This window comes from Drosophila novamexicana, unplaced genomic scaffold (genome assembly GCF_003285875.2).
Source record: "Drosophila novamexicana strain 15010-1031.04,08,12 unplaced genomic scaffold, DnovRS2.1 tig00000008-arrow-pilon, whole genome shotgun sequence".
Classification (NCBI taxonomy): domain Eukaryota; kingdom Metazoa; phylum Arthropoda; class Insecta; order Diptera; family Drosophilidae; genus Drosophila; species Drosophila novamexicana.
The window spans coordinates 3,509,591-3,533,714 of record NW_020824765.1 but is presented as its reverse complement, the minus strand read 5'-3'; the positions used below and the strand labels follow the sequence as shown (position 1 = coordinate 3,533,714).

General features: G+C 44.1%; 7 protein-coding genes across 7 annotated transcripts; 2 read left to right on the top strand and 5 right to left on the bottom strand.

The window, feature by feature from the left end:
• Positions 1-133: 133 nt before the first annotated feature.
• Positions 134-3,229, bottom strand: LOC115762173 (putative mediator of RNA polymerase II transcription subunit 12). The gene is made up of 3 exons (XM_030704295.1): positions 2,753-3,229; positions 1,899-2,054; positions 134-1,843 (listed from the first exon to the last, which is right to left on the bottom strand). The coding sequence occupies exons 1-3, from the start codon at positions 2,753-2,755 to the stop codon at positions 533-535; spliced, it is 1,470 nt and encodes a 489-aa protein (XP_030560155.1). The 5' UTR covers positions 2,756-3,229; the 3' UTR covers positions 134-532.
• A 311-nt stretch (positions 3,230-3,540) lies between these two features.
• Positions 3,541-7,867, bottom strand: LOC115762426 (structural maintenance of chromosomes protein 2). The gene is made up of 8 exons (XM_030704625.1): positions 7,605-7,867; positions 7,236-7,547; positions 6,443-7,172; positions 5,954-6,381; positions 5,742-5,888; positions 5,450-5,572; positions 5,198-5,391; positions 3,541-5,127 (listed from the first exon to the last, which is right to left on the bottom strand). The coding sequence occupies exons 1-8, from the start codon at positions 7,770-7,772 to the stop codon at positions 3,696-3,698; spliced, it is 3,534 nt and encodes a 1,177-aa protein (XP_030560485.1). The 5' UTR covers positions 7,773-7,867; the 3' UTR covers positions 3,541-3,695.
• A 334-nt stretch (positions 7,868-8,201) lies between these two features.
• LOC115760467 lies at positions 8,202-9,394 on the bottom strand. The gene is made up of 3 exons (XM_030701798.1): positions 8,453-9,394; positions 8,335-8,396; positions 8,202-8,279 (listed from the first exon to the last, which is right to left on the bottom strand). The coding sequence occupies exons 1-2, from the start codon at positions 9,392-9,394 to the stop codon at positions 8,367-8,369; spliced, it is 972 nt and encodes a 323-aa protein (XP_030557658.1). The 3' UTR covers positions 8,202-8,279; positions 8,335-8,366.
• Positions 9,395-10,219: 825 nt separating this feature from the next.
• On the bottom strand, positions 10,220-11,963 carry LOC115767889 (40S ribosomal protein S16). The gene is made up of 5 exons (XM_030712282.1): positions 11,910-11,963; positions 11,792-11,833; positions 11,486-11,617; positions 11,197-11,311; positions 10,220-10,415 (listed from the first exon to the last, which is right to left on the bottom strand). The coding sequence occupies exons 1-5, from the start codon at positions 11,919-11,921 to the stop codon at positions 10,270-10,272; spliced, it is 447 nt and encodes a 148-aa protein (XP_030568142.1). The 5' UTR covers positions 11,922-11,963; the 3' UTR covers positions 10,220-10,269.
• A 147-nt stretch (positions 11,964-12,110) lies between these two features.
• On the top strand, positions 12,111-18,739 carry LOC115767803. The gene is made up of 7 exons (XM_030712174.1): positions 12,111-12,873; positions 13,146-15,613; positions 16,196-16,623; positions 16,685-16,963; positions 17,124-17,559; positions 17,686-17,834; positions 17,909-18,739. Exons 1-7 carry the CDS (start codon positions 12,588-12,590, stop codon positions 18,036-18,038), a joined length of 4,176 nt encoding a protein of 1,391 aa, XP_030568034.1. The 5' UTR covers positions 12,111-12,587; the 3' UTR covers positions 18,039-18,739.
• Positions 18,740-19,702: 963 nt separating this feature from the next.
• Positions 19,703-21,026, bottom strand: LOC115761065. The gene is made up of 2 exons (XM_030702686.1): positions 20,920-21,026; positions 19,703-20,224 (listed from the first exon to the last, which is right to left on the bottom strand). The coding sequence occupies exons 1-2, from the start codon at positions 20,929-20,931 to the stop codon at positions 19,886-19,888; spliced, it is 351 nt and encodes a 116-aa protein (XP_030558546.1). The 5' UTR covers positions 20,932-21,026; the 3' UTR covers positions 19,703-19,885.
• Positions 21,027-22,133: 1,107 nt separating this feature from the next.
• LOC115762408 (malate dehydrogenase, mitochondrial-like) lies at positions 22,134-23,476 on the top strand. Its single transcript, XM_030704600.1, has one exon. The coding sequence runs from the start codon at positions 22,236-22,238 to the stop codon at positions 23,376-23,378; it is 1,143 nt and encodes a 380-aa protein (XP_030560460.1). The 5' UTR covers positions 22,134-22,235; the 3' UTR covers positions 23,379-23,476.
• Positions 23,477-24,124: the final 648 nt, after the last annotated feature.

The following is a 24,124-nucleotide window of genomic DNA, read 5'->3' as shown; positions in this document are numbered from 1 at the left end:
ACTTTCACGATCTTAACGATCGTTTGGATTGGCAATTATTAACTTATATTCTATAGGGTAATAAAAATGTATAATTAAGTAATTCCGTATAAGTAATTAAAATTAAGTGGTTAATACACAATTTATGTTGGTGAATTCGCATTCTGTATACATATATTAAATTCATTTGTTGTAATTGAAAATAAAGTCACAATTTCAATATGTAATTCTAATATGTATGTATATATTCTTATGTATATACACAATTATTGATGATAAGCCATTGGGATTGACCACAATGGCATTTACATGAAGATCATTTCATGGCTACATAGTAAGCTAGCGTAAGGATTAGAAGTACGAGTAAAACCTAGTGTTTGAAACAATTTTGCACACAGTTCCGGCATTTATGTGGCGGGCGAAAGGGACCCTGACCAGACCCTTTCGTCGAGCTGGTTGCTTGTTGTTGCTAACAGTTGTGCGCGTCTGCCGTCGTGGGGGACACCGTCGAAGGGCGCGCTCCACAAGTGGCTTCCCACAGACGGCTCAACATTCACCCAACGTTCTCGTACGACATCGCTGGGCGGTCAGCGCTCATGGCGGCTGCACTAGCGGCGGTGCCAAAGATCGTTGGCGGATGATGCTGTTGCGCCTGCTGTTGTTGCTGGTGGGGATGCTGTTGCTGCTGCTGGTGTGGATTGTGCGAATGATGCTGCCCCGGCGGTTGCTCGTTGCGCAGCTGCGCCAGCGGAAACATTATATTATGCGCCATTTGCGGATGATGCAAATGCTGCTCATTGGGCGGCGGTGGCGGCTGCTGATGGGCAGCGTGCTGCTGCTGGTGGGCTGCCTCAAGCTTGCGCTGTTCACTTTGCTGCTGATGCACCTTCTCGGCGGTCTCTTCGTACTTTTTGTGCAGCTGGAACAGTGGTAGCTGTTGCGGCGCATGCAGTGGCACCGGATCTCCCTGTGATTGCGGCGACGCCTCCTTTTCGCCCTTCTCATATTTCTTCTGTAGCTGATACATGCTATGCGAGAGATGAGCCGAGGCGGAGCTGCTGCTGCTGTTGCTGCTCTGTTTGGCGGCTGAGGACGTGGAAGCTGAGGATTTCTCCGCCTTAACTGGTGACTTCTTCTGGTATTTCTTTAAGATCTGCATCAGCTCAGACTTCACGTCCAAGCGTATTTCCTCCGGCACCCGTTTGATCTCCTCATAGAGCGATAGCAGAAAAAGCTTGTCCGGATCACGCTGCTTGCGCTTTTTGCTCTTTTTAGGAAACGCGTCCTGCATGAACTGCAAAAGCTTCTCCTCGAACGGCGTCTCCCGCTGCAGCGCCGCGTTTGTGTGTTGCCGTCGTAGCAGATGCGGATGCAGACCACCATGGAAGGCAGGATGCTGCGGCATGCCCGGATGCGGCTGCGTGCTATTGCCATTACCATGCTCTCCGCCGCCACCGTTGTGCGACTGCAGCTGACTCACGTTCTGACCCTGGTACGAGCCACCGTTCGAGGAGCCTGGCGCATCGTTTGTCTCCCCATCGTTGGTGTGATGATCCTGTGGCTGCTGGCCACTGTGCGACTGTGGATCCTTTGGGTGTTGCATGTGCTGCTGCTGCTGGCCCGCAGCAGCCGTCAGTATGGCATCGCAAAAGTGCTCCGGTACGTAGTCAAAGCCGGTCATAAAGTTTTCCGGCTTCAGCTCGCCGTTCATTTCCTCGTAAAAGTACTCAGTGCCCACAATGTCAATGATATCGTTATCCTCCTGGTTCAACTCAATGCCCGGTGGTGGCGACCCGCCAGACAATTGGCAGCGCTTCAGCTCGGCCAGTTTCTTTCTCGTCGTCAGGCGCATGTCGCGCCAGCACTGCAAAAGATCTGAATAGTGAAACGATCTCACTTTTACCCACAGAGATATGCACCTTTTTCCACTGAATGATGGTCTTTTTGGGCCCGATAGTGTTTAGCGCCGCTTGGATCTTCTCCCAATACCATTCCTTTTCCTTCTTGCCTTCCATGTATTTCGTCTCGCGCAGCAATGTAATTAGCATTTTCTTCTGCGGTTTTGTGACTCGATCCTTAAAGAAAAATGTAGACCCTCTTGAGATTCGGAACGAAATAGAGCATACTCCATTGAGCATTAACTCCACATATTGTGATGTATTTTATAGCAACTTTAATATTACAACAAAAGAACGGTTGTTATTTAGTGCTATATGGCAACTCTGGCAAATGACAGAAGTAACGATAAGTTACAAAATGCAATTCTTGATTGAAAGTAATTTGAAACAATATGCAAATATGGCTCTAGTTAACAAGTCAAGTTGTGGCAATTTATTAAAGCTTAAATCACAAAAATAATAAACTGCAATTGTTGCAATTCCTGGCAAGTGATGCCCTCAGCTTGGCCGATATAAGGTCATTAGAGCCGGCACCAGGCTTTTGCCATGGTGGGAAAAACCAAATTAAAGCTGGTTTCTGGCAATAATCAATTGTGCTTGTTCCCTAAAATAACTGATATTGAACAAATCAAATATAAAAAGACTTAGCAAGGGAATCGTTACGAGGGTCCCGACGGTGACCCCCACCTGTCTGGCAGCATATACAATTTATAGAATTTTGTACCATAGACGCACACAGACACACACACGCACGCACACAAACACTGACCCACACACACACGCACACAAACACTGGATACTGTGCACAGAGACAAGCGATTTGATTGAGATTTTGATTGTGAATCCAGCGCAAGCAATGCTCGATGCCTTCTTACCATGTTGACGAGCTTTTTCAAGTATCTGCGTTGGTTGGAAATGTTGAATCCTTTGTTTCCGCTGCCGCTGAGTATTTAATAATCAAATTTAGCACTTTTGTTTAATTTTTCACAGCTGCACTCCTCCAACATTGTCGTAGTCGCTGCTCTGCTCGCTTGCCTGAGTGTGTGTGCGTGTTGTTGCTATCTGTGTGTGTGCCTGTGTGGGTTTGCGCGGTGCGTTCGTCTCGTCGACGGTCTCACCAACGTTCTGTCTCTGTCTCTCCAGTGCGCATGCAATCTACAGCCAGCGACTGTCAGTGTCGTTCTCTTTGTCGCTGTGACCAAACGTCAGTTTGACGTTTGGGCCAGCCAACCAGCCCTATTGGAAATTTACTGCTTCTCTGTTAAGATGCATAACATAACTGTTCTGTTAAGATCAGCCCAAAAACGGACACAGTTTCACATAACCTAACATTAAATATATGCCAAATGTAGAGAAATTTTCAAAAATACAATAAAAAAAAGTTTTATCCAGTACGCAATATTCGTACTGAAAAGAAATTAAAGAAAATAACTGCCAGAATGACTGATATTCAAAATGTTGTTTAAAAATTTATATATATTAAACATTCCAATTAAAAAAAAGTTAAAATGATGTAAGTAATTCCGATCATAGAATGTTTATAAGTCCCAATTAGATAATTTCTTAATTCATGTTTCCCCACTTTTTCAAATTTAAATAAAAACTCACTGTAAAAATTACTATAACTACATTTATTTTATACAAATAACGAAACATCAATTTTTAAATTCTTTTCCTCTTATTAGAGAACATGGGTTAAATGAAAACTTTAAACGCTATTTTGTGCGAAAGAAAACTGTTCACAATAAAATAGTTCAAAACCTTAATTGTTTGTGTAGATGATTTTATTCGTTAAGCCTTATAACTATGTGGATATATTTAACGCTTCGCAACTGATCGGCCAACAGTTCGCGTAATGGTGGAGACGCCTTCCAAGAACTGCGTACGGAACAGCACATTGGCGTGATTGAAGAGGCCATCTTTAAGGGAGACGATGAGAAACTGTGAGTCTCTGAAGTGCTGCTTCAGCATGCTGCCAATATTTTGAGTGTGAGACATATCCAGCGCAGCGTCCACCTCGTCGAGGATATAGAGCGGAGCCGGGGAGAACTTCAGCATGGCCAGCACTAGGGATAGAGCCACCAGTGACTTTTGACCGCCAGACAACTCTCCCAGACTTTCCTTAAAGACACCATTGAAGCCGACCTTTATCTCGAGGCCACTAAGTATGCCGTTTGTCTTGACAGGATTGAGTAGAGCTTGGGCGCCTGGCAGCAGTGTGCTGAATATGCTGCTAAAGTTTTCAGTTACCGCCTCCCAGGCACGTTTTACCTGGTCCTGCTCCTCCTCATCCATTTTAACAATAATCTTCTTGATTTTCTCTTTGTCCAATGCAACAATTTGACGTCGGCGCACCGTCTCATTATAGTTCTCCTCCTCGCGTTCCAGTGTCTGCATTGCATTCATATTGAGCGTACGTTCCATTTTCTCCTTCTTTTCCTGCATTTTCACCAGCTTGTTGCCGGCCTCAACGGGATCCTCTTTGCTGTAGTCATAGCGCGTGTTCTTCATGCCAAAGCAGTTTTTCTCCTCTGGTATCCAGGGATACTTAATCTCCAGGGCATCCATGCGTTTCTTAGCATCTTTTGCCTCTCCACTTATTTTGTTCTTTTCGTTTTCCTTCTTCTTCACCTCCAGTTCAAGCTCTTGATTGTGCTTTAAAAGTTTATCCTTTTTGCCCAAAAGCGTACGCATTTCCTTATTCTGTGTGTTTAGATTTTCCTTTTGCCTTTTGATTTCTCTCTCTAGCTCTGCGACATCCGTGGCCGCAGTCGAGCTATTTTTCTGCAGAGCATCGAGCTCAGCCTTGTACCTTTCAAGATTGTCCACCATCTCTTGGTGCTGTTGCTTGGCGGTGTCAATGCTTTTCTGCAGCTCTGTGATTTCCAGCTGCAGCGTCTCAAACTCCTGCTCACGCTTTTTCCAGTTAGCACGTGACTTCTCGGCTCTCTGCTTGGCTACCTTCATTTCGTTGCTGACCGCCTTAAGCTCGCGCTCTCGATAACCCTTCGCATCGGATAACTTTGCCTCAACATCCTTTACTTTTGCTTGTGAGCTCTTTTGTTTTTCACGAGCCTCTGTGTTTTGCTGCTCTAAGCTTTGCACCTTCTCCTTCATTTCTTCGATTTCCTCCTGGTTCTGTTGGAATGTTGTATGCGCCAAACGGCTCTTGCACATGGACAGCTCATGCTGGCGCAGGTCAAGTGCCTCATTTAGCTTATTGTGGCTGTGCGCTACATTCTCAATAGCACTATAATTGGGAGAAACAAAAGACGATTTAATAATCTTCGATTATTTTTCTATGAACACCCAATACTAACGTCAATTCTTGCTCCACCTGGGTTAGCTCATTCATCTTTTGTTTTACTTCCTTCTCCAAACTCCTAATGCTGTTCAGTTCTTCAAGTATATTCGCGCCTTTGGGTGCTGAGCCACCAGACAAGGTACCATTTGAATCTACCACATCGCCTTCTAGCGTTACACACCGGCCTCCAATGTTTCTATCTGCGCTTAGCTAGTGGAAGGAATAATAATCAGTTTATGTCCACTACGTGGCATTAGATTGCGCTTACCCCTTTGGCAACATCCAAATCTTTGCAGATCAGCGTTCCGCCAAAAACAAACTTCATCACCGGGTCGAAGTATCGGTCGTATTCAATCAGCGACAAGGCAGATTCCACATTGTCTGCGCCGTACTGCAAGCAAATTGCATGATTAGTTAAAATGTGTGATCAATTAATTAAGAACACAGTCCACTAAATATTTAGTGCTCATTCCTAAGTAAGAAAGTAAATAATACAATACAAAAGTACGATATGTAAGGCTGGATATCTAATACAATAAATTATATTAGGATTTTCTTACGGTAGACTTGGCGTAGTCGACAACTTTTTGGCTCAGAGGGTAGGATTTGATCTTGTTGATGGGTATCATTGTGACACGTCGCTGCAAATTTCCTTTCTGAAGGATCTTCTTGCTCGTCACATCATCGTCTGTTACAAAGCTATACAACTGCAAATATAGTTTAGCATAGAAGTATTGGGCCAATTTCTAAAAATATGTCATTGGGCGCTTACGTGACCGCCAGCTGCCATCATGAGGGCCATGGAGTTTTGCATATCAGACACCTTGAACAGCTTTCCCACCATTCCGCGCACCTTGTGCCGCTCAAAATTCGGCTCCGGATCATGGTACTGAAGCTCAAAGCGGGACCCGCTGCGACGGTCAAGTTCGCGCTTATGTTCGCGCACCTGGTTGTGCAAATGTTGCCTGCGTTCCTTTAGCTGCTCGAACTGTCCGCCCTCGTAGTTGAGGCCCTGCAGCTGATGCTCCAAGTTCTTGATTTCAGCTTCGAGCTGGTCGTGCAGCCGCTTGTCCTTGATGTAGGCTGCATCGTTGGTCTGCGTCTCGCCCTGCTTTTGATTAAGCAAACTGCGCGTGTGGCGCAGTTCCATTTCCGAGGTTTTAATTGTAGTCTGTGCCTCGCTCAGTTGTTGCTTAGCAGCTGTGGGCAAAATCCAAAATTAGCCAACCAACTTATCAAACTGGATTGTTTGGCAACTTACCAATTAGCTGTTCCTGCAGTGTACAGGCTTGTCCATCCTCGTTGGTAGACAGACCCTGGGATACGGCCTCAAATTTCCGCTGTGCATCCTCATAGGCTTTAGCGTCCGTTGCATCGGCGTCTTTTAGGCTCTGGAACTCGCCCTGAACCTTTGACATGGCTTCCTGTTTCTTGAGCAGCGCGCGTTCATCGTCCAATATATTTTTACTGGCCATACGTATTTTCTTTTCATCCTGCTCAATTGTGCCCTGAGCAGCCTTTAGACTACCTGAAGCTGTTGCCTCGGCGGCACGCTTGGCAGCAAGTTCGGCCTCAAGGGACTTAAGACTGCCTCCCATTTCAGCGTCTATCTTATGTTGTATTTCTTTGACCGTAACTTCAATGCGCTCAACTTCCTCCAGGTTATTGGCGTGAGTTTCGCGGCAATTGGCAATGCGGCTCTCTATCTTTTGCTCGCTGGCCTCTACTGACTGCAGAGCGTCACGTAGTTTCAGATATCTGGCCGAAATGTGGATGTGTGTGAGGAACTCAATGTCGCGACATGTTTTCTGGTACTCCTGGTACGCGGTGCGCTCCTTACGCAGTTTGTCCAGTTTCGGCAGCACTTCCTCCTCCAGTAGGGCAGAGGTTTCCCGCACCTTGCCCTCCTTCTTTTCAATCAAAGTCTTGGTCGCGTCGCGTTTCGTCTTGTACAAGCTTGTGCCGGCCGCTTCCTCAACCATTGACAACACCTTCAAATACCAAAAGTGTGTGTAAACGAACCTTATTAATGTTTAAATGGTATTTTTACTTACCTCCTTGGGCTTCATGTTTAGCACTTGCTGAATTTTGCCCTGCATAATTAGAAAATTCGGATTGTTGACGTTCAACTGCATCGAGCAGAAAAAGTCCTGAACTTTCTTGTTCTGCACCAGCTTTCCATTGATGAGGAACTTGTTCTTGCCACCGACAACAACTTGACGAGTCACGGAGATCTCGCGACACTTTTCGTATCCTGGCGGGCACTGCTGCGCATTCGTATTGTCGAATACAATTGTGACCGTTGCCTTTGTTATGCCGGCCTGACCGTTTTTGTACACCAAATCCTGCAGCGCAGACGCACGCACCTGTAACACAGAAACATTGTAAATTAAACTATTCATTCATAGCTATAACTGACTTACATTTTGCAAATTACTGATGCCAAGCACAAAACATATCGAGTCTAGAATGTTTGATTTGCCCGAACCGTTTAGACCAGTGATGGCCGTAAACTCTCGATCGAATCCTTCGATTTCAGTGCGCCTTCCATAGGATTTGAATCCATCCAGCACCAACTTTTTTACATACATTTTGCAGATTCTATAATATAAGTTGGCTTTTTTCTAATTCTCTGATTCACATACAAAATTAAAGGGCGCTTGTGCCGCCGTTTTTTCTGAATTGCGATGCCGACGCTAGAGATTACAAATGCACAAATGCTATCGATATAATATGTACGATTTGTAGTTACTAACGAGTTATCGATAATATTCTGAGTTTTATTTCGATTAACGTTCATATTGCGGCAAGTCTTCGCTTTGATCACAAAACATAATTTTCTTAAGTTAAATGTAGTTTTTTCCCAGGAATCCATTTCCGGTTAAGAAACGCATCTTCATTGTGTAATTTGTCAAAAAATATAAATTAAAAGCTGCCGATTAACCGGTGGCAGCACGATTTTCGAGTGCTGTGCAGCAACGATACTGCTTGACGACAAGTTTTCGATAGTTTTGAACTATCGCCAACGCTTTGAGATGTGCAAGTGAAGAATCATTAGAAATATCGAATTTTCGATTTGACGTGGTTATTGTGAATGACTGAAATTGAACCAAATTTAATTCGGATGCTATGCGAGACTTCAATGCAACTTACCGAAGTGATGGTTAAATTTTTGATCTACGCATTTAACAGAGATCATCGAGTTCGTCTTCATACTGTAAGTATTTTCTTTAAAATAAGTATTATTATTATTAATAAGTAATACCTTTACCTCGTCATATTTGCAGTTTAGCTTGATGCTTGCGCTGCCCAAATAGGGATTGTAAAGCCTTGCAATGGCTGCAAAGGCATGGTGAAATCTCTCCGTGTGATTGGGATAATGCGACTTAAAGAAGTATGTTGCCAGATATCCCGTTGAGTTTTTTTTTGAGAGCCCATCATTCGAATCCCTGCTTGCTTTTGTAATTGGGTCCACAAAGCTCATGGAATGATAAACAGCCAGGTGCTCAAATGCTTCATCGCTGAGACAACGGTATGAAGACCAACAGTCGGATATGATTGTGGTGCCATCCTCGATCTTCTCTTTTATTATGTGAAGTAGTGTGTTTTTAGTGCGCTTTTCGGCAGGGGCAATGTATATCCTTTTGGTATCCCTTTCGTAGATACTAAAAACCCATTGGCCTTGGATAATCCGTCCGCAGTTATTTTTTCTTTTAGATACAAGGCTTTCGTCAATTCTTACCGTCTTGCCCGCGCCACCAAGCTTTCCAATATTCAACTGCGCAGCCCAATCCTGGAATACTTCGCGCAAATAGCTGCGCCAATTCACAATTGTTTCATATGTCAGTGCGAGCTCAGTTTTTAAAAATGATGTAATGGGCTCAACTCCTATAAGCTCGTAATAAACAATAAGGCAAATGGTCCGGATACTTAGACGCGATTCCGCGAAAAATGTGTTTGCCCGCACACTTTCTAAAAAATTACACTTTTTTGTGATTTTTTTTTTGTTTTTTTCAAAAGTGTGCGTCAACCTGCAGCGAAAATAAAAGTCGCCTTTCAATGGGACACACTTGCAGGGCTCGCCACAGCCAGGACAGTTTCTGCCTTTTAAAATAAGTCCGTGGTCTTTCAACCAGGACATTAATCTTTCTTCATCATGTATTATTGTGATAAATGCATGTGCAGATATTTTACATTCGTTGCATTTATCCATTTTTTATTAAATAAATTGATTTTTCAGCTCGCGAATACATTTAGATTAGAGAAACTTTGTTATTTTGCCGCGAATATTGTTTGTTTAAATTTATGTGAGTTCTTCTTCTTACGTTTGCCATTCACTGTTGCCAAAGTGATCAGCTGACAGCGCTGCCAGCCCGCGAAACTATGTTATTTTGTCTCGAATTTTGTTTTTTTAAATGCATGCGTGCTGCTTCTTCCATTAGCTGTTCACAGTTAACGAGGCGATCAGCTGACAGCGCTGCCAACCCGCGGCACTGATTTAGATAAACTAAATATGCCGAAGAATTTGAAATACTATAGTATTATTAACCAGTTGGCAGCTTTATGGTCGATGGTTTTGGCGAATTTTTAAAATCAATTTCACGAACTAAATGGAAATGAAATGAAAATCGTAAAATAAAGAATTTGAAATACTTCCTAACGCCTAAAAAAGAAAAATTCCTGATGAACATTGGGTTGATAAATCCATAAGGATCCAAAACTATTAGATACACAAATACGTTTGATTATTTTGAATGAATTATCATAAACATTTTTCAATTATTTAGCTTAATTCTTAATTATTTATATTTACCCACATTTGTCTGTAATTAAAATGATACCGTAAAGTAACTGACTTTTCAGTTTTACTAACTTTTCTATTTGATCTTTAGCTTGGTTTGCTCCTATTTTGTTTTATCAACCCTATGAACATGTTTTTATTTACTAAATTCCCAAATAACTATTCGTTTGTGGCACATAAAGTTAATTATTCCGTTTATTCACATGCTTCTCGAATTGAAGAGAAAACGCGCAAATATTTTCAAGTTGTACAAAATATCTAATCCAAATTGAAAATAAGCAGAAAGCTTAACGGTACGACTTCTGGTAACGAGCACGGGCACCGGGACCACCGAACTTCTTGGGCTCGCAACGACGTGGATCGCCAACCAGCAGGGTTCTGTCGTACTGGACCAGAATGTCTTTGATCTCCTTTTTGGAGGCCTCATCGACGTCTGAAATGTATATAGAGAAGGGATACAACACAATTAGTGGGTTGATTTTTAACATAAATGCAAAACAGATTCATCTACTGGGATTGTCGATGTAGCCTCAAATAGCAATGGCAACTTTTATTGCACAAACCGCTCGCTTTGATTGCCACATGCACTTGCTATCCCTTGCACTTGTCTTTCACTGGACATGGTAGATGGTTCCAGCGAAAATCTGGTAGAAGGTGCTGCTAATAAGTATATCTAATGTTCTTGCCGCATCACCCAATCTGTGCTTGTAAAGCGCATCCAGCTTGGTTGGTATATGCTCATAATGGTGGTTTTTCTCGCCCTCATTGAATTATTTGCATGAAAGACACAATTCTCTTAAGCAAAAACCTATTGAGGGGCATACACATTCCTACTTCCAGTCCCATAAATGCAAAACAGATTCATCTACTGGGATTGTCGATGTAGCCTCAAATAGCAATGGCAACTTTTATTGCACAAACCGCTCGCTTTGATTGCCACATGCACTTGCTATCCCTTGCACTTGTCTTTCACTGGACATGGTAGATGGTTCCAACGAAAATCTGGTAGAAGGTGCTCCTAATAAGTATACCTAATGTTTTTGCCGCATCACCCAATCTGTGCTTGTAAAGCGCATCCAGCTTGGTTGGTATATGCTCATAATGGTGGTTTTTCTAGCCCTCATTGAATTATTTGCATGAAAGACGCAATTCTTTTAAGCAAAAACCTATTGAGGGCATACACATTCCTACTCCCAGCAGTTTGGCATACTCACATTTCTGGTAGAAGGCAACTAGGGCCTTGGAAATTGCCTGGCGGATGGCGTAGATCTGGGCGACATGACCACCACCGCTGACGCGCACGCGGATGTCAACACCGGCGAACTTCTCCTGCAAGATAGACAATATTCGAATTATTTGGATTTGTTCAAGCTTCCAAAGACTTTAGGGATTGGCGATTAAAGCAATCAGGCAGAATAGTATTCTCATTGGTCTTCAAGTTCGGGATAATTGTTATCATCATTGCGAATCGTATCAAAATCTCACCAAGCAACCGGAACTAACCTTGCCGAGCAACAGGAGCGGCTCCTGCAGTTTGTACTGCAGCACTTTGGGCTCAATCTGGTCCAGAGGGCGTCCGTTCACCTTGAGGAGGCCGCTGCCACGCTTGCAGTAAGCGACAGCAGTGGCGGTTTTCTGCAACAGAATGCCACAATTTGTTAATTTCTCAATTTACTTATTTTGCAATAATCATCACACACAAACATAACCTCAGCAACGTCGCGCGGACGAGCGTCGGCTTCTGTTGGTCGCTGCTTTTGGCACACGTGCAATGAATTTAATGTTTTAAATTGACATTTTTACACACACCTTGCGTCCGAAGACTTGAACGGCCTGCACGGGTTCTCTGCGCTAAAAAAAGTAAATGATTGCAACATTTTTGTCGTTAGTTGAGGACATTTCGCACAATTTTCACAACCACAAATACCTTTTGCTGCATTTTGCTCCGCGAGTTGGGTAGAAAAGAGCGGAAGTGCGGAATTCGACACTGAACTGAAATTTTTAGTTCAGATTACGACATCTAGAGGGCGTTTCTTACTTGTGCAACACTGTCAAACGGAGACAGCTCTAAGCTAAATTAATTTATTACCGATATTTTTTAAATTTCGACAAGGTTAACATTACAGAATCGATCTCTTCGTGCATTTCAAATTGATTTTATAAATAAAAAGAAGTCGATATGATGATTCTAACACCATTATTCGCTGATTAAGCAATACTATCGGGCTTATCGGTTCAAACTTTAACGATATGCAATACCCATCGATATTTCTCCAGATTTAAATTACTGCTGACCCATTTAAATTCAATGTGTTAGTTACTAGCAAATTCTCTTACCAACATTGCGTTACTTTAATACTGCCTTTAAGCTTATGTTTTGATTCAAAACATTATCAGCAGAATTATTATAAGATGTTTAACTTATCTCTGTAAACAAAGTGTTAAGTGAATGTTAACTAACAGCTGAACAAAATAACATCTCTGTTTTGGCATTTCGCTCTTCCTCTTCACTACGGAAAGTACATACACACGTACTTTGTTCTTTTTTTTTTCATTTAAAGTGTTGAATTTGCACAAATAAGAAACATTTGTTAGACCTTTAAAAATGGTCGTCTGCACAATGCAGAGCTTTACGACAGATCAACAATTAAATGGCTGCAGCGCGATGAAGTCCGCGCAGACCTCGCAAGTGCCCGAGCCCGAAATGGTCGATAATGGAAATGGCGCCGAGGAAGACCGCGAGGAGGGCGAAATCGTCGATGAGTTCGAAATGATCATATCTTCGGAGGATGAGGAGTTCAAATTACGTGCCCGCATACAGCAGCTGGAGGACAAGAGCAAGGATATCGAAAAAATGGACATGCTCTCGGCCAACCTAGCCAATCAATACAGTAAGCACTCTCCAATATTGAACTCAAAGTGAAGCAACACGTTCTATTGCTGTGTGTGTGTGTGTGTGTGTAATGTGACCTTGTCTAATGAACAGCAAGTGAAGTGTTCTGTATGTTGTGGAAGTTTTAGTGGAATCATAAGTGTATATTATGTGCAGACATCTATGCGGATGTGAACAAGGAGAAGACTTCGTCTTCCTTATCTTGCATTGCTAGCAAATTGGTAATGGGTAATATCATTGTGCTGATAAGCTCTTCTGCACTCGTTTCAGGTTATCAAAGGCCGCAGGGAATAGAGAGATTGGCGCCATATCAGTACTTTTCGCCAACCAGTGTACTCTCGGATGTGTCCAGCCTGTCGGAGGAGGAGTATGACCCGCCAAAGAAATATCGCAAGCATAGGATGAAAAGAACTGACAACCGAAGACATGGACCGATGTATAGGCGCAATCCCTTCGCGAATCGCGCACACGCTCAGCAGGCACATGTTCGCAAAAAGCGACGTCATGAGCACCACAGCAATCACCATCACCATCAACAGGCTACCATTTTGCTGGATTCGCTGGACAGCGTAACGGACGATGAAGTCTGCGAGTACGATATGAATGTGGAGAACGAAAACGATGAGGAGCTGAAGCTGAGCCGTAACAAACTGCGCATGGCGCTGGCACGTGATAGCAACTACGATAGCAAGCCCAAGCACAGTCTCAGGGAGCGGCTTCAGTACCGCATGCGCAAGTCACCCAGTCCAGGTCGAAATCAAGCAGATAATCCGAATAAAACGCAGGATCAGCTGCCGCCGCACTCATTTGAGGGCTACAGTCAGCACCGCAACGTGAGGGAAGAGGATGCGGAACAGCAACAACAGCAGCAGCAGCAGCTGGGGCAGGCTGAAGATCTACCGGAGCTAAAGCTGCGTCTCATTGCCCTTAAATCGGCAATATTAAAAAAGCATATAGCGCGTAAGAAGCGAGACGCGGAGCGTGCCTATTCTCCGACAGATATGATAAGCCGGGTGCATCAGCCAACGGTTAGCAATGAGTGCGACGATATCGATGACCTCATGGAGATTAGTCCAGCTGCATCGCCGGAGCGCACTGCGTACAGTCCGCCGCCGACGCGTATCGAGGAGCCCGTCGACATGGAACTGGCGCAGACTGACAGTGACGAGGACATACAAAATTGGCCACATCACTGGCAGTCGACGGTTAACAGCGGCGGCAGCTGGCGCTGCTTTATGCCCAACTCCCTGCCGCCTGTTTCGATGCCCATCGTAATTGACGACGACGAGGAGGAGCTGCAGCAAGATCAGCGTAAGGAGGAGGTCTTAGACGGCGATGATGACGAGGTTCCGCCGCCGCCGCCTTCATTTCACATTCCACACGTGCAGCTGGATGATGATGATGCCAGGGACGCGCTGCACTTAAGTGAGCGGCACTCGCAAGAAGGCTCCCTCAGCGACATTCAGTCCATTTCTATGGATAACTCCCAAACGCAGACACAGACCTCGCGCCCCTTCCAACCTGAGTCCAGCGACGACGAGGCGGGCGCGTTGCGTGCCATGCTGCTATCCAAACTTAAACCAGCAGCGGATGCTAAGGATTCTAAGGTTGCCAAGGTGCCGTTACCACCTTCTGTTAAGAATGAAACTGTTACTCATGACTCCGATGATCCAGAGGAGCTGCGCCAGCTGTTGCTCTCCAGCATTGCATCTAGGAAAAAGAACAGTCCCGAAAAACAGACGCACGAAAGTCCAGAGATCCTTAAAAATGCGGTGCGCCGCTTTCAGGCGTCTTCATTGCAGTCCAATGAACTCGTTACGCCGCATGAAACACAACATGATGTGCCATTGGAGCCAGCTCAACAAACGGAAGTCAATCTGCAGCATGTGGCGTTGCCTCAGCCACCATCTGCGCCTCTGTCTAAACCGGAACCTGTGCCTGTGCCTTTGCCCTTGTCCCCGCCTGTAATGGTGCCCGTGCCTTTACCCCTGCCTGTGACGGTGACCGTGCCCTTGCCCTTGCCCTTGCCCGTGCCCTTGCCCGTGCCTTTGCCTGTCCCTCCGCCACAAATACCAGTGGAAGTTTCAGCTGCGCCGACACCCACCGTCGCATCGACATCGACGAACATCATCAAAATCGTGAAGCCCAACAAGGTAATCAACAAGAAGACAGCGCCCAAGCGCAAGATATCGAAGCTGGCGGAACTAGCGACGGCTGCAAAGCGTCCAACGACGCTCCTGGTCAAGGAGTCAGTGGCTCCGCTTCACAGCCAGAACGGCAGCAGCTCAACAAGACTGATAACCACACTCGATCCGTCTAGCATCAAAGTGAACAAGCTGGTCATCGCCCTGGCCGAGTCCTCGGCTGGCAGCGACGATGAGCTGGAGCTGAGAAGCTGTTACGCCTACAACAGCTACGCAAGCTATGCCGACAACGCTAGTCCCTTCAGCCAGGCAATGGACAGTGCCAGCAACTCGACGACTCGCTCCAATACGCCCAACTCCGAGATCCTGGAATCAGCGTCGTCCAGCAATCCCAATTTGCGACGCACTGTCATAAACGAGTATTTTGAGAAGAAACTGGACGATTTCCTGAAGCAGGCGCGCTCCAAGGTGCCCACAGTTATACCAGCGGAAAACACCAAACCAGCGCCAAAGACGGAAAAGTCTTCCGAACAACCGCCCAAAGCCGCTGAAAAACCTGCTGTGACTCCACAAAAGGCCAAGCCAACGCCAGTGGTATGTAATCGAATTCTCCTCTGTTTGATCTTGACTCCTTGGAAAACAACTCATCTATTTGAGCGCGGATAAGATTCGAACTTTCAAGTCCTATATTCCCATAGACCCACAAATGTTGATGGGGTGTAGAAATCTATGGAACATATTCATATATTTTAGGAAAGTTTTTTGCTCTCGACTGGGAGGAATCTCCCTGACCTCCTCCCTTCACCTAGCTATTTAGTATATAAAAAGAGTCTAGTTTTCTTCCTTAGCCGCTAAGTATGGTGGTTTTAATTAAGCTTTGAAATGTGGTAAAAACAGAATGTCTGAAGTTCGTCCCGAACTTTCTTATCACATTTTGGATACCATCAAAATGCTGAAATAACTTCCGACTAGATGATTCCCAACAATCATGTTGTCTAATAACTAAATAACTAAAAAGTCGAATGTTGGAATCGCAGACTAGGAAAAGACAGACGTAGGATATGTATTTTAAGTTGTTAAAGTAGCCATGACTGAAAGTTTTAGTGGGAAGTGTGGTTTATAAATAAAGCTGATTCTTTATAGTAGTAGACTAATTACACTTTAACTTCTGGCCAGGCTGTGCGACACTTGCCGGTAGCATCGCAAAGGGAATACCTCCGTCTAATCGAGCGCATGCAGCTGCTGGAGAAGAAGAAAGTGGGAGTTGGAGTGAGGGCGGTCAACATCCAAACGACAGCTGCTGCAAAAGAGGTTCCAGCCGCAGTCGCAGTCACAGTCGGTAAACAAGAGATTTCAGTGGGTGCCGCTTTGGTAGCCAAGACAAAAACAAGCACAGCAGGCAGCAAACCTCTCAAGAAAGTGACAGTCAGGGCAGGGCCCAAAGGTGCAAAGCAAGCAGCAGCTCCTAATGATCCAGTGGCTACTGCTACGGACACAAACACTGCCAGCGATTTTCCAAGCACATCGACGGCGGCAGCCAAGGCTTCGCAGCCAACGAAGGAGAGTCGACTCAAAGCATTCGAGAGTTCATTTCTCAAAATCGGGTATTTATGCATATACAGACGGGACATTGTAAAATTTCTAATATTCTGTGCCTCATGACAGCGGCAGCATGATAGCCAATCTGGACAAGTCGCTGCATATGGTGGAGGAGGCGAAGAAATCAAAGATCGCACGGCTGCGTTACTCGAACCGCTTGAAGGACCTCTATGCCGAGATGCAGGCCGTTAAGCAGGCGGTCAAGCTGGAGGAGTCGAAGCTGGCGCGCATACAGTCTGAGATACAGGCCAGCCATGAGATTATCATATCGCTCAAGCAGAAGCGCAACAAACTTCAAAACGCTGCTCTGGATCTGGGCAATGGCCTTCAGGGCGCTGACTACAGGTACTACAACAACAACAACTATAGCAGCAACAGCGGTAGCAGGTTGCTGTGGACCACAACGCAAAGGGGCCAACAATTATCGTGGGAGCGCCGGAATGTGCCAAACTGGACGCGGCATTCACATGCATTGCAGTTATACTATAGCTGGTGTTTTTTGCAGGTTGCTGGATCCGGCTAAGGCGGAAATATCGCGCAAGTCTACGGAGCTAACCAAAGAGATACGTTCCTACAATTCGATTCTCAAATATGAGGATGTTTTGGTGCAGGCCGATGTGTCTGCACGTAAGGAACTAACACAGTCCGAGTCAAAAGCAGACCCAGAGCCACATTCAGTACCTGAACCTAAGCATGAAACTAGTCGGGAGCCGAGCGAGCAGCCCATTTCCTCTAGCAACGGTAATAGCCATCAGTCTGCTGATGGAAGACAGAGCAGCGAGCCGGAGATAGAGACGGAGCAACAGCCCCAGCAACAGCCAAGTGAATGCAATACCTCAGCAGCAGCAGTAACCGTAGCAGCAGCAGCAGCAGAAGAAGCGGTACCTGTAGCAGTCGCAGGAGAAGAGGCAGGGACTGTAAAGACACAGCTGGAATTTGATGTGCGTGGATTTATGATATTCTCCTATAGCTTCCAACTAATTCTAAGAACATGTCTCATCTACCGCTGATTGTATCCCGCTAACTGTGCTAACCCGTACTAACAAACTGGTTGAGTTTACTTGCAGATCACGCCACGGAATCTAGCACCGGATGCCAATGAAGTCCAAAAGGCGCCGCCCTACACCGTCAGCTTTATGCGGCAACTGTGCGATCCGCCCGTTGAAAAGTCGCTGCTTGGCGCGTACCGCACCCCGTTGTCCCGCAACTACAACAGGTGTGTGTGTGTGTGAATCTCCGTGCAGTTGCCGCCATCCAAATGCATTTGTTTGCCTGTTGTACTAATTGCAGCCAGCCGAATGTCAATGCCACCGTGTGTCCCTTTGAGCTGATGGGTCGCTGCGAAGACTCCGACTGTTCCTATCTGCATTTAAATCGTGCAGTCAACTCTGCCGTCGCTGCCAGCGCGTTAAGGCAGTGACAACATTTTTGTATAAAAACTAAATAACCCAATAACATTCTTAAATAGCGTGCTTGAATTCTGGTAAGTTGAACTCTTCACGCGACTTTATATTTAAATGTTGCTTTCAGTCAACGAGAGACAACAACAACAACAACCACAACAACTACTACAACAACAAAAACAACAACAACTAACAACAACAACAAAAAGTATCAAACAAAAAAGACTGAATAATTGTTTGATTGAAATGAACAAAGAAGCTAGGAGATCGAGTTCGAGTTCGAGTTCGCAGATCGATCGATCGAGTGACTAAAAAAATATGTATATAGTTTCTTGTTGAAACATTGTTTTTGTTATATACATTTATATCGTACAGTTACAAATCACGTGGTGTTGTAAACTAGTGCAAGTTCGATCAAGTCGGGCCGGCCGTTTAAAAAGCCGTTCGAACGGATTGTGCATTTTTCATTTGCTCCAAATATTGATTGCCATATTAAATCCGCAACAGCATGAACTGTAATATAGTAGTTGTCGTTAAGCTAAATCGGGTTTTTATATGTTTTGCCCAATCGATATACATATATAATAGTTTTTATTTATGCGTTTTCTACAATTATTTTAAAAGGCAACTCAATCAACTAAACCGATTCAATTCGAATTGAACATTCATTTAAAGAATACTTACATTTGTAATTATTATAAAGTTTTCGAAAAATATATATTAAACACAAAAGAAGTTTACAAAAATAAATTTAAAAAAAAAAAACAAGATTTTGCCAAGTGTATTTTATTTCGAATTGGTCTCCACCAAAAATGGATTTACTCAAGCCAAAGCATGTGAGAGCGAGCACGAGATAAAACCTGTGACATTCAATTAAAGATCTTATGATTTATAGATTAACAAAAATGTATCACGAGATTTGTGTAAGGCCTTGGGACAGTTTTGCCTGCCTGTGTGGTCCATAAGAAGGCCATATCATAATTGCAGTAGGAAACTATCGATCGAAACTTATATATTTAATAAGATATCTTATAATAATGAAGCTGGAAAAATTTAGTTCAATTTCTACCAGGCTCAGTAACACTCATCCCATTCACTTGATTTTTTAGATATGAGTCGGATCAGACTACTATATCATAAAGTTGCCATAGAAACTCTTGATCATAAAATGAGCAAGATTTCTAAAATCTTGACGATTTGTCATGTAATGGGAGACATTTTCGATCCCATAAAGTATATATATTCTCGATCAGTATCAACAGCTGAGTCAAACAGGTCTCTCTGTTTCCATTGTCATGAAACGTTGTATAGATCCCGGATCGGGCGGCTATATCATATAGATGCTATAGTAACGATCTGGTTCGTATGAGAAAAACTCTTTCGTTTTGCTTCTTGTATATGATCATCCTACTGTAACATGAAGCTCTACAGAAAGAATTCCTTTTGTATGGCACAATTTTCTGTTTTCCAAGATATTTTCGTAAGGTTCAGCAAATACTATGTTCCTCATTATTATCCCGAGTTGTATCGTGTATCTTAAAGATACATTAGGAAGAGTTCGTTTAAAATTGAATTTTGGCCTTCTATAGAAATGATATAGACAACTTCTGATCAAGTAGATTGCTTGTGGTTTCACAGCTGATGACTAGAATGGAGCGGATTATTTTTCGTGTTCAGCTCAAAGCGCAAAGGTTATTTATTTCTAGTTATAAGTAGTTTTGTGTAAGTATAAACATTAATATTGCCTTAAATATCACAGCCAATAGACCCGCAGTGTTTGCAGGATACAAGGAATTTTATTAGATTTCAGCAAGTAAGTATCCTAAGAGACAACGACCTCATCTGGGGCCATCCTCGCCAGCAGCTAGTAGCTCTCGTCGTCGCCATAATACACATAGTCGTGGCACCAGTCCTTGACGCTATCGTCGTTGTTGCAGCACATGGGATAGATGATCTCCGATTTGGTCACCTTGGCGCAGCGCATGCACAGCTCCATGGTTGTCTGGTCCTTTTCGCACTGTTGCACCTTCAGAATGGTCTCCGGCGGCAGATTGCCGGGATATTCGCTGGGGTCCACCAGCAGCTGTGCCGCAGCACCAGGCCCAACGTCAGCGTCCGGCGACGGTCGGCCCTGGACGCAGATCGAGAGGCACGCGACCAGCAGCAGCGCCGTCAGCAGCAGCTGCCACTTATGGTTGAATTTCTGAAAATCAGAGACAACCACTTGATTATCCATTAGCCGGCAAACAAAATTAAGGGAAAAGTCAGCTGAACGCGGCGACCGATCATGTGACACGGCTAGAAATTCTGTGCATGGCGCTGCCATTGACCCTATTTAGAATTTGCGGGTGGGATTAATGAAATGTAGTGTTAGGTCAGGCGCTTCTTTCCGGTTCTGGTTAGTTCGACAATTAATATCAACCATCTTCAACAACATCAAACCAGCACAAACAAGATGACTTGGGCCTGGAATCTCTGATTTGACTTCCCTTTAACATTTTTTAGGGTTTAATTAAATTTATTGTATATATGTTAATATTTATTTAATATAGTGTATAGATATATATGTTATTCAGTTTGTAGAACCGATCTTTGATTTTTATAGACATTTTTTGAACTTCCATGCTTTTTTTTTTTTAATTGCTTACAAAATGGGGTATATTGTTTGTTTATATTTCGAATCTAGCTTGATAAAAATTTCGGATTTTTTAGCAGCTGGCCACAATCTCTGTCTACCGCAGTTTAAGAGTCTTTGTTCTGAGCGATATGTTCAAAGGTCACAGTCTTGGGGTCTTAGAGTCTCAGCAAGAATATAATTTCCGACTGTGATTACACTGCGAACACGCGGTAGAGTATCGCGCAGTCGATGGCAGCCGTTTTGACTCGTCATATACTCACTTCTTGAACCATTCTGTTGGCGTGTTAATACTAAACGCACTTCTAATGAGGACGTTGACAGTTGATCTGTGCTTATTAATTTTTTTTATTTAATTACTATGCGAATTGATGGCAGAGCCGGCCGCAACTGGAAGTTGCCATTGACAGCGTCGAACGTTTTATACCACCAAACATCGATCGCACCCACGACGCCTTGACGCAGTGCTTCGGCTACGGTCTCGGCTCCGATCGGGAGCATCGACATCGGGCATTGGTCGGTTCCATAGATCGCGTTTCCATGTTGCGATTAAGGTAAGACTGTTGACTCTCTCGATTACAGTCAAAGCGAATGACCAAAAATTCGGATTTACCAATATTGATCGACTACGAGACACCCTCTTCTTTAATATTCTAATGATTTCTTTTATTATATTAATTTATACATCAATATAATAGATCAACTTTATCTTAAAAGTAAAACAAATAACTTAACCTTTACAAACATTCTTTATTTCTCCTGCACACACAGTTTGCCTCACGCTCTAGAAATTGTACTCTTGTATAGCATCGGATCATATGGTCCGATCGTTAAGAATTTACAGGGCATAAATGTGGCTTTAAAACTAATTTGTTCCAATTTGGGAGAATGGAAGAGGTTTCCAAAAAGTAGATATATTTAATATGTATATTCGATAGCCTACATACCCTTAACTCTAGTTTATATAACTTTCGAGTATTGCTTAAAGAATCAAGTCTTAATTTCGATAATTACTGAAATATGTTCTACTCAGCTCGTAATCCGGCGCTTTATGGGTTCTGCCTGTTACAAACATTGGGGAAAAATCATTATACCCCATTTACTCATAACAAATAATTTAGGGTATAATTAATGAAATTATATGTTTGAAAATAAATACTTTTAATATTGTTAAAGTTTCCTTTTAAAAGTATTGAGAGCCTATTTTTTGATACACATACATATATCTTTAGACAAAAGCTATTATTATTATTATTTTGCTCAGATATTTCTACGATTTTTGCTGACTTTAACAGGTAAATTATATTACTAAATTGAATATTGTAGTATATCCATCTGGTGGCAAGGTCAGCAAGGGGTTGGGCTTAATTAAATGCAGGGTATTAATAGGGTATTTACAGGGTATTAAAATTACAGTTGACTTCTGTTAGTTGACAGAGTTTCCATTGGATGTTTTATACTTAATTACACATGACAGATTTGGCAGCACTTTTCATTTTTTAGCTGAAAGAAATTGTAAATTGTTCAAAAATCATAAAATTTGATAGAGGTAAATTCTAATAGCCAAAATAAATACAAGATGCTGGGATGCGCCTGCACGTGCTTAAAGGTAATGCTCAAGGCACAGAACAGCTCCGCAGTCGTCCAGAGGAACGGCAACTGGTACTGGAATGGGCGTGGCGTGCGCAACTACAAGGTGACGGTGGTGGGTGCGGGGGGCGGCATTGGGCAGCCGCTGTCCATGCTGCTCAAGCAAAATCCGCTGATTGATGAACTTACGCTGCATGATGTGGGCGACATAAAGGGCGTGGCCGCTGACCTGTCGCACATCTGCACCTCGACGCAGGTGGACTTTTTCGATGGTGTCAAACAGCAGGAGCTGATCGATTCGCTGCACGATTCGCATGTGGTTGTGGTGCCAGCCGGGCTGCCCCGCCAGCCGGGCATGACGCGGGATCAGCTGGAGGACGCCAACTCCGGCGTGGCAATGGCCGTGTCCTGTGCCGTGGGCATGGCTTGCCCCGAGGCGCTGCTGGCCTTCATCACGAACCCGATAAACACCATAGTGCCCATTGCGGCGGAATTTCTTAAGGCCAAAGGTGTCTTCGATCCGAATCGCCTGTTCGGGGTCACAAGCCTGGACGTGGTGCGTGCCAAAACATTCATTGCGGACTACATGAACATTGATCCGGCCACGGTTGAAATTCCCGTCATCGGCGGTCATGCGGGCAAAACCATACTGCCGATCTTCTCGCAGTGCTTGCCCAAATTCACCGGCGAGGAAGAGGACGTGAAGCGGCTGACGGAGCGCATACAGGAGGCCGGCACCGAGGTGCTTATGGCCAAGGCAGGCAAGGGCTCCGCCACTCTCTCGATGGCCTATGCCGCCGCCTACTTCGTCAACGCCTTGCTGCGTGGCCTGAACGACGAGCCGGGTGTGATCGAATGCGCCTACGTGGCGTCCGATGCCACGGAACTGCCGTTCTTGGCCACGCCGCTGGAGCTGGGCCCCAACGGCATCAAAAAGAATCTGGGTCTGCCCAGCCTGAATGCCGACGAGGAGGCGGCCTTCCAAAAGTTGCTGCCCGAGCTGCGTCAGAGCATTGAACGGGGCGTAAGCTATGCAGCGAAGATAATCGATGCGGCCAAGCCTGACCAGGAGCTGATCAAGGAGCCCGATTCCAAAGTCGAAGACTCGGCGAAATATGCTCAGAGCAACTAGGAAACAATTCACGCTAATCTACAAACGACATCTTGACGCAGTTCCTCATTCATTGAATGTAACACACACTCACACACACACACACATACATATACATACATACATATACATATGTGCAACTAGTCAAACCGTATGCTGTGTCTGGGGTCGTCGCAGTCAATTGGTGAAACATCATGCTGCCGCTGCTGATAAGTGATTGCATAGGCGCCAACTGATTACAATGTGGGGGAAGCCGTGCCCCTCGGTCTCCATGATGCAATCCCAACCGATTCAAGCAATCCATGCAACCATTCATTTATTGTGCTATGCGTATTTTCCGGCAACTGCTCAAAATAATTCTTTTGAATATCGATTGGAAAGCTTTGATATAGGACGCACGCTTTGGTTAAATGATTTCACCGTGGGAATCCCCGCAATTTATTGCACAACTCAATTAATACAATTTATTCGCAACCTTTTAATTTAACAAGTTTTTTTTTTTTAATAATCAGCGTGATGGCAAATTCCCCGAAGAAAAATGCGTCACAAGACGAACTCAATTTCGTAACCGATTCATATAATTTTTCCATGTAAAATGATTGCAATAAATATACTTTCATTGTTGCATAGCAAATGCTTGGGTCACGGGACCGATTTGTAGGCAAATTGATATTTGTTGGCCAAATGGTAAATCCTAAGAACTCGCACTAATAAGTGATAAATATAAAATAGTTCAAACATGTCAAATATATGAACAGTCAGTCAGT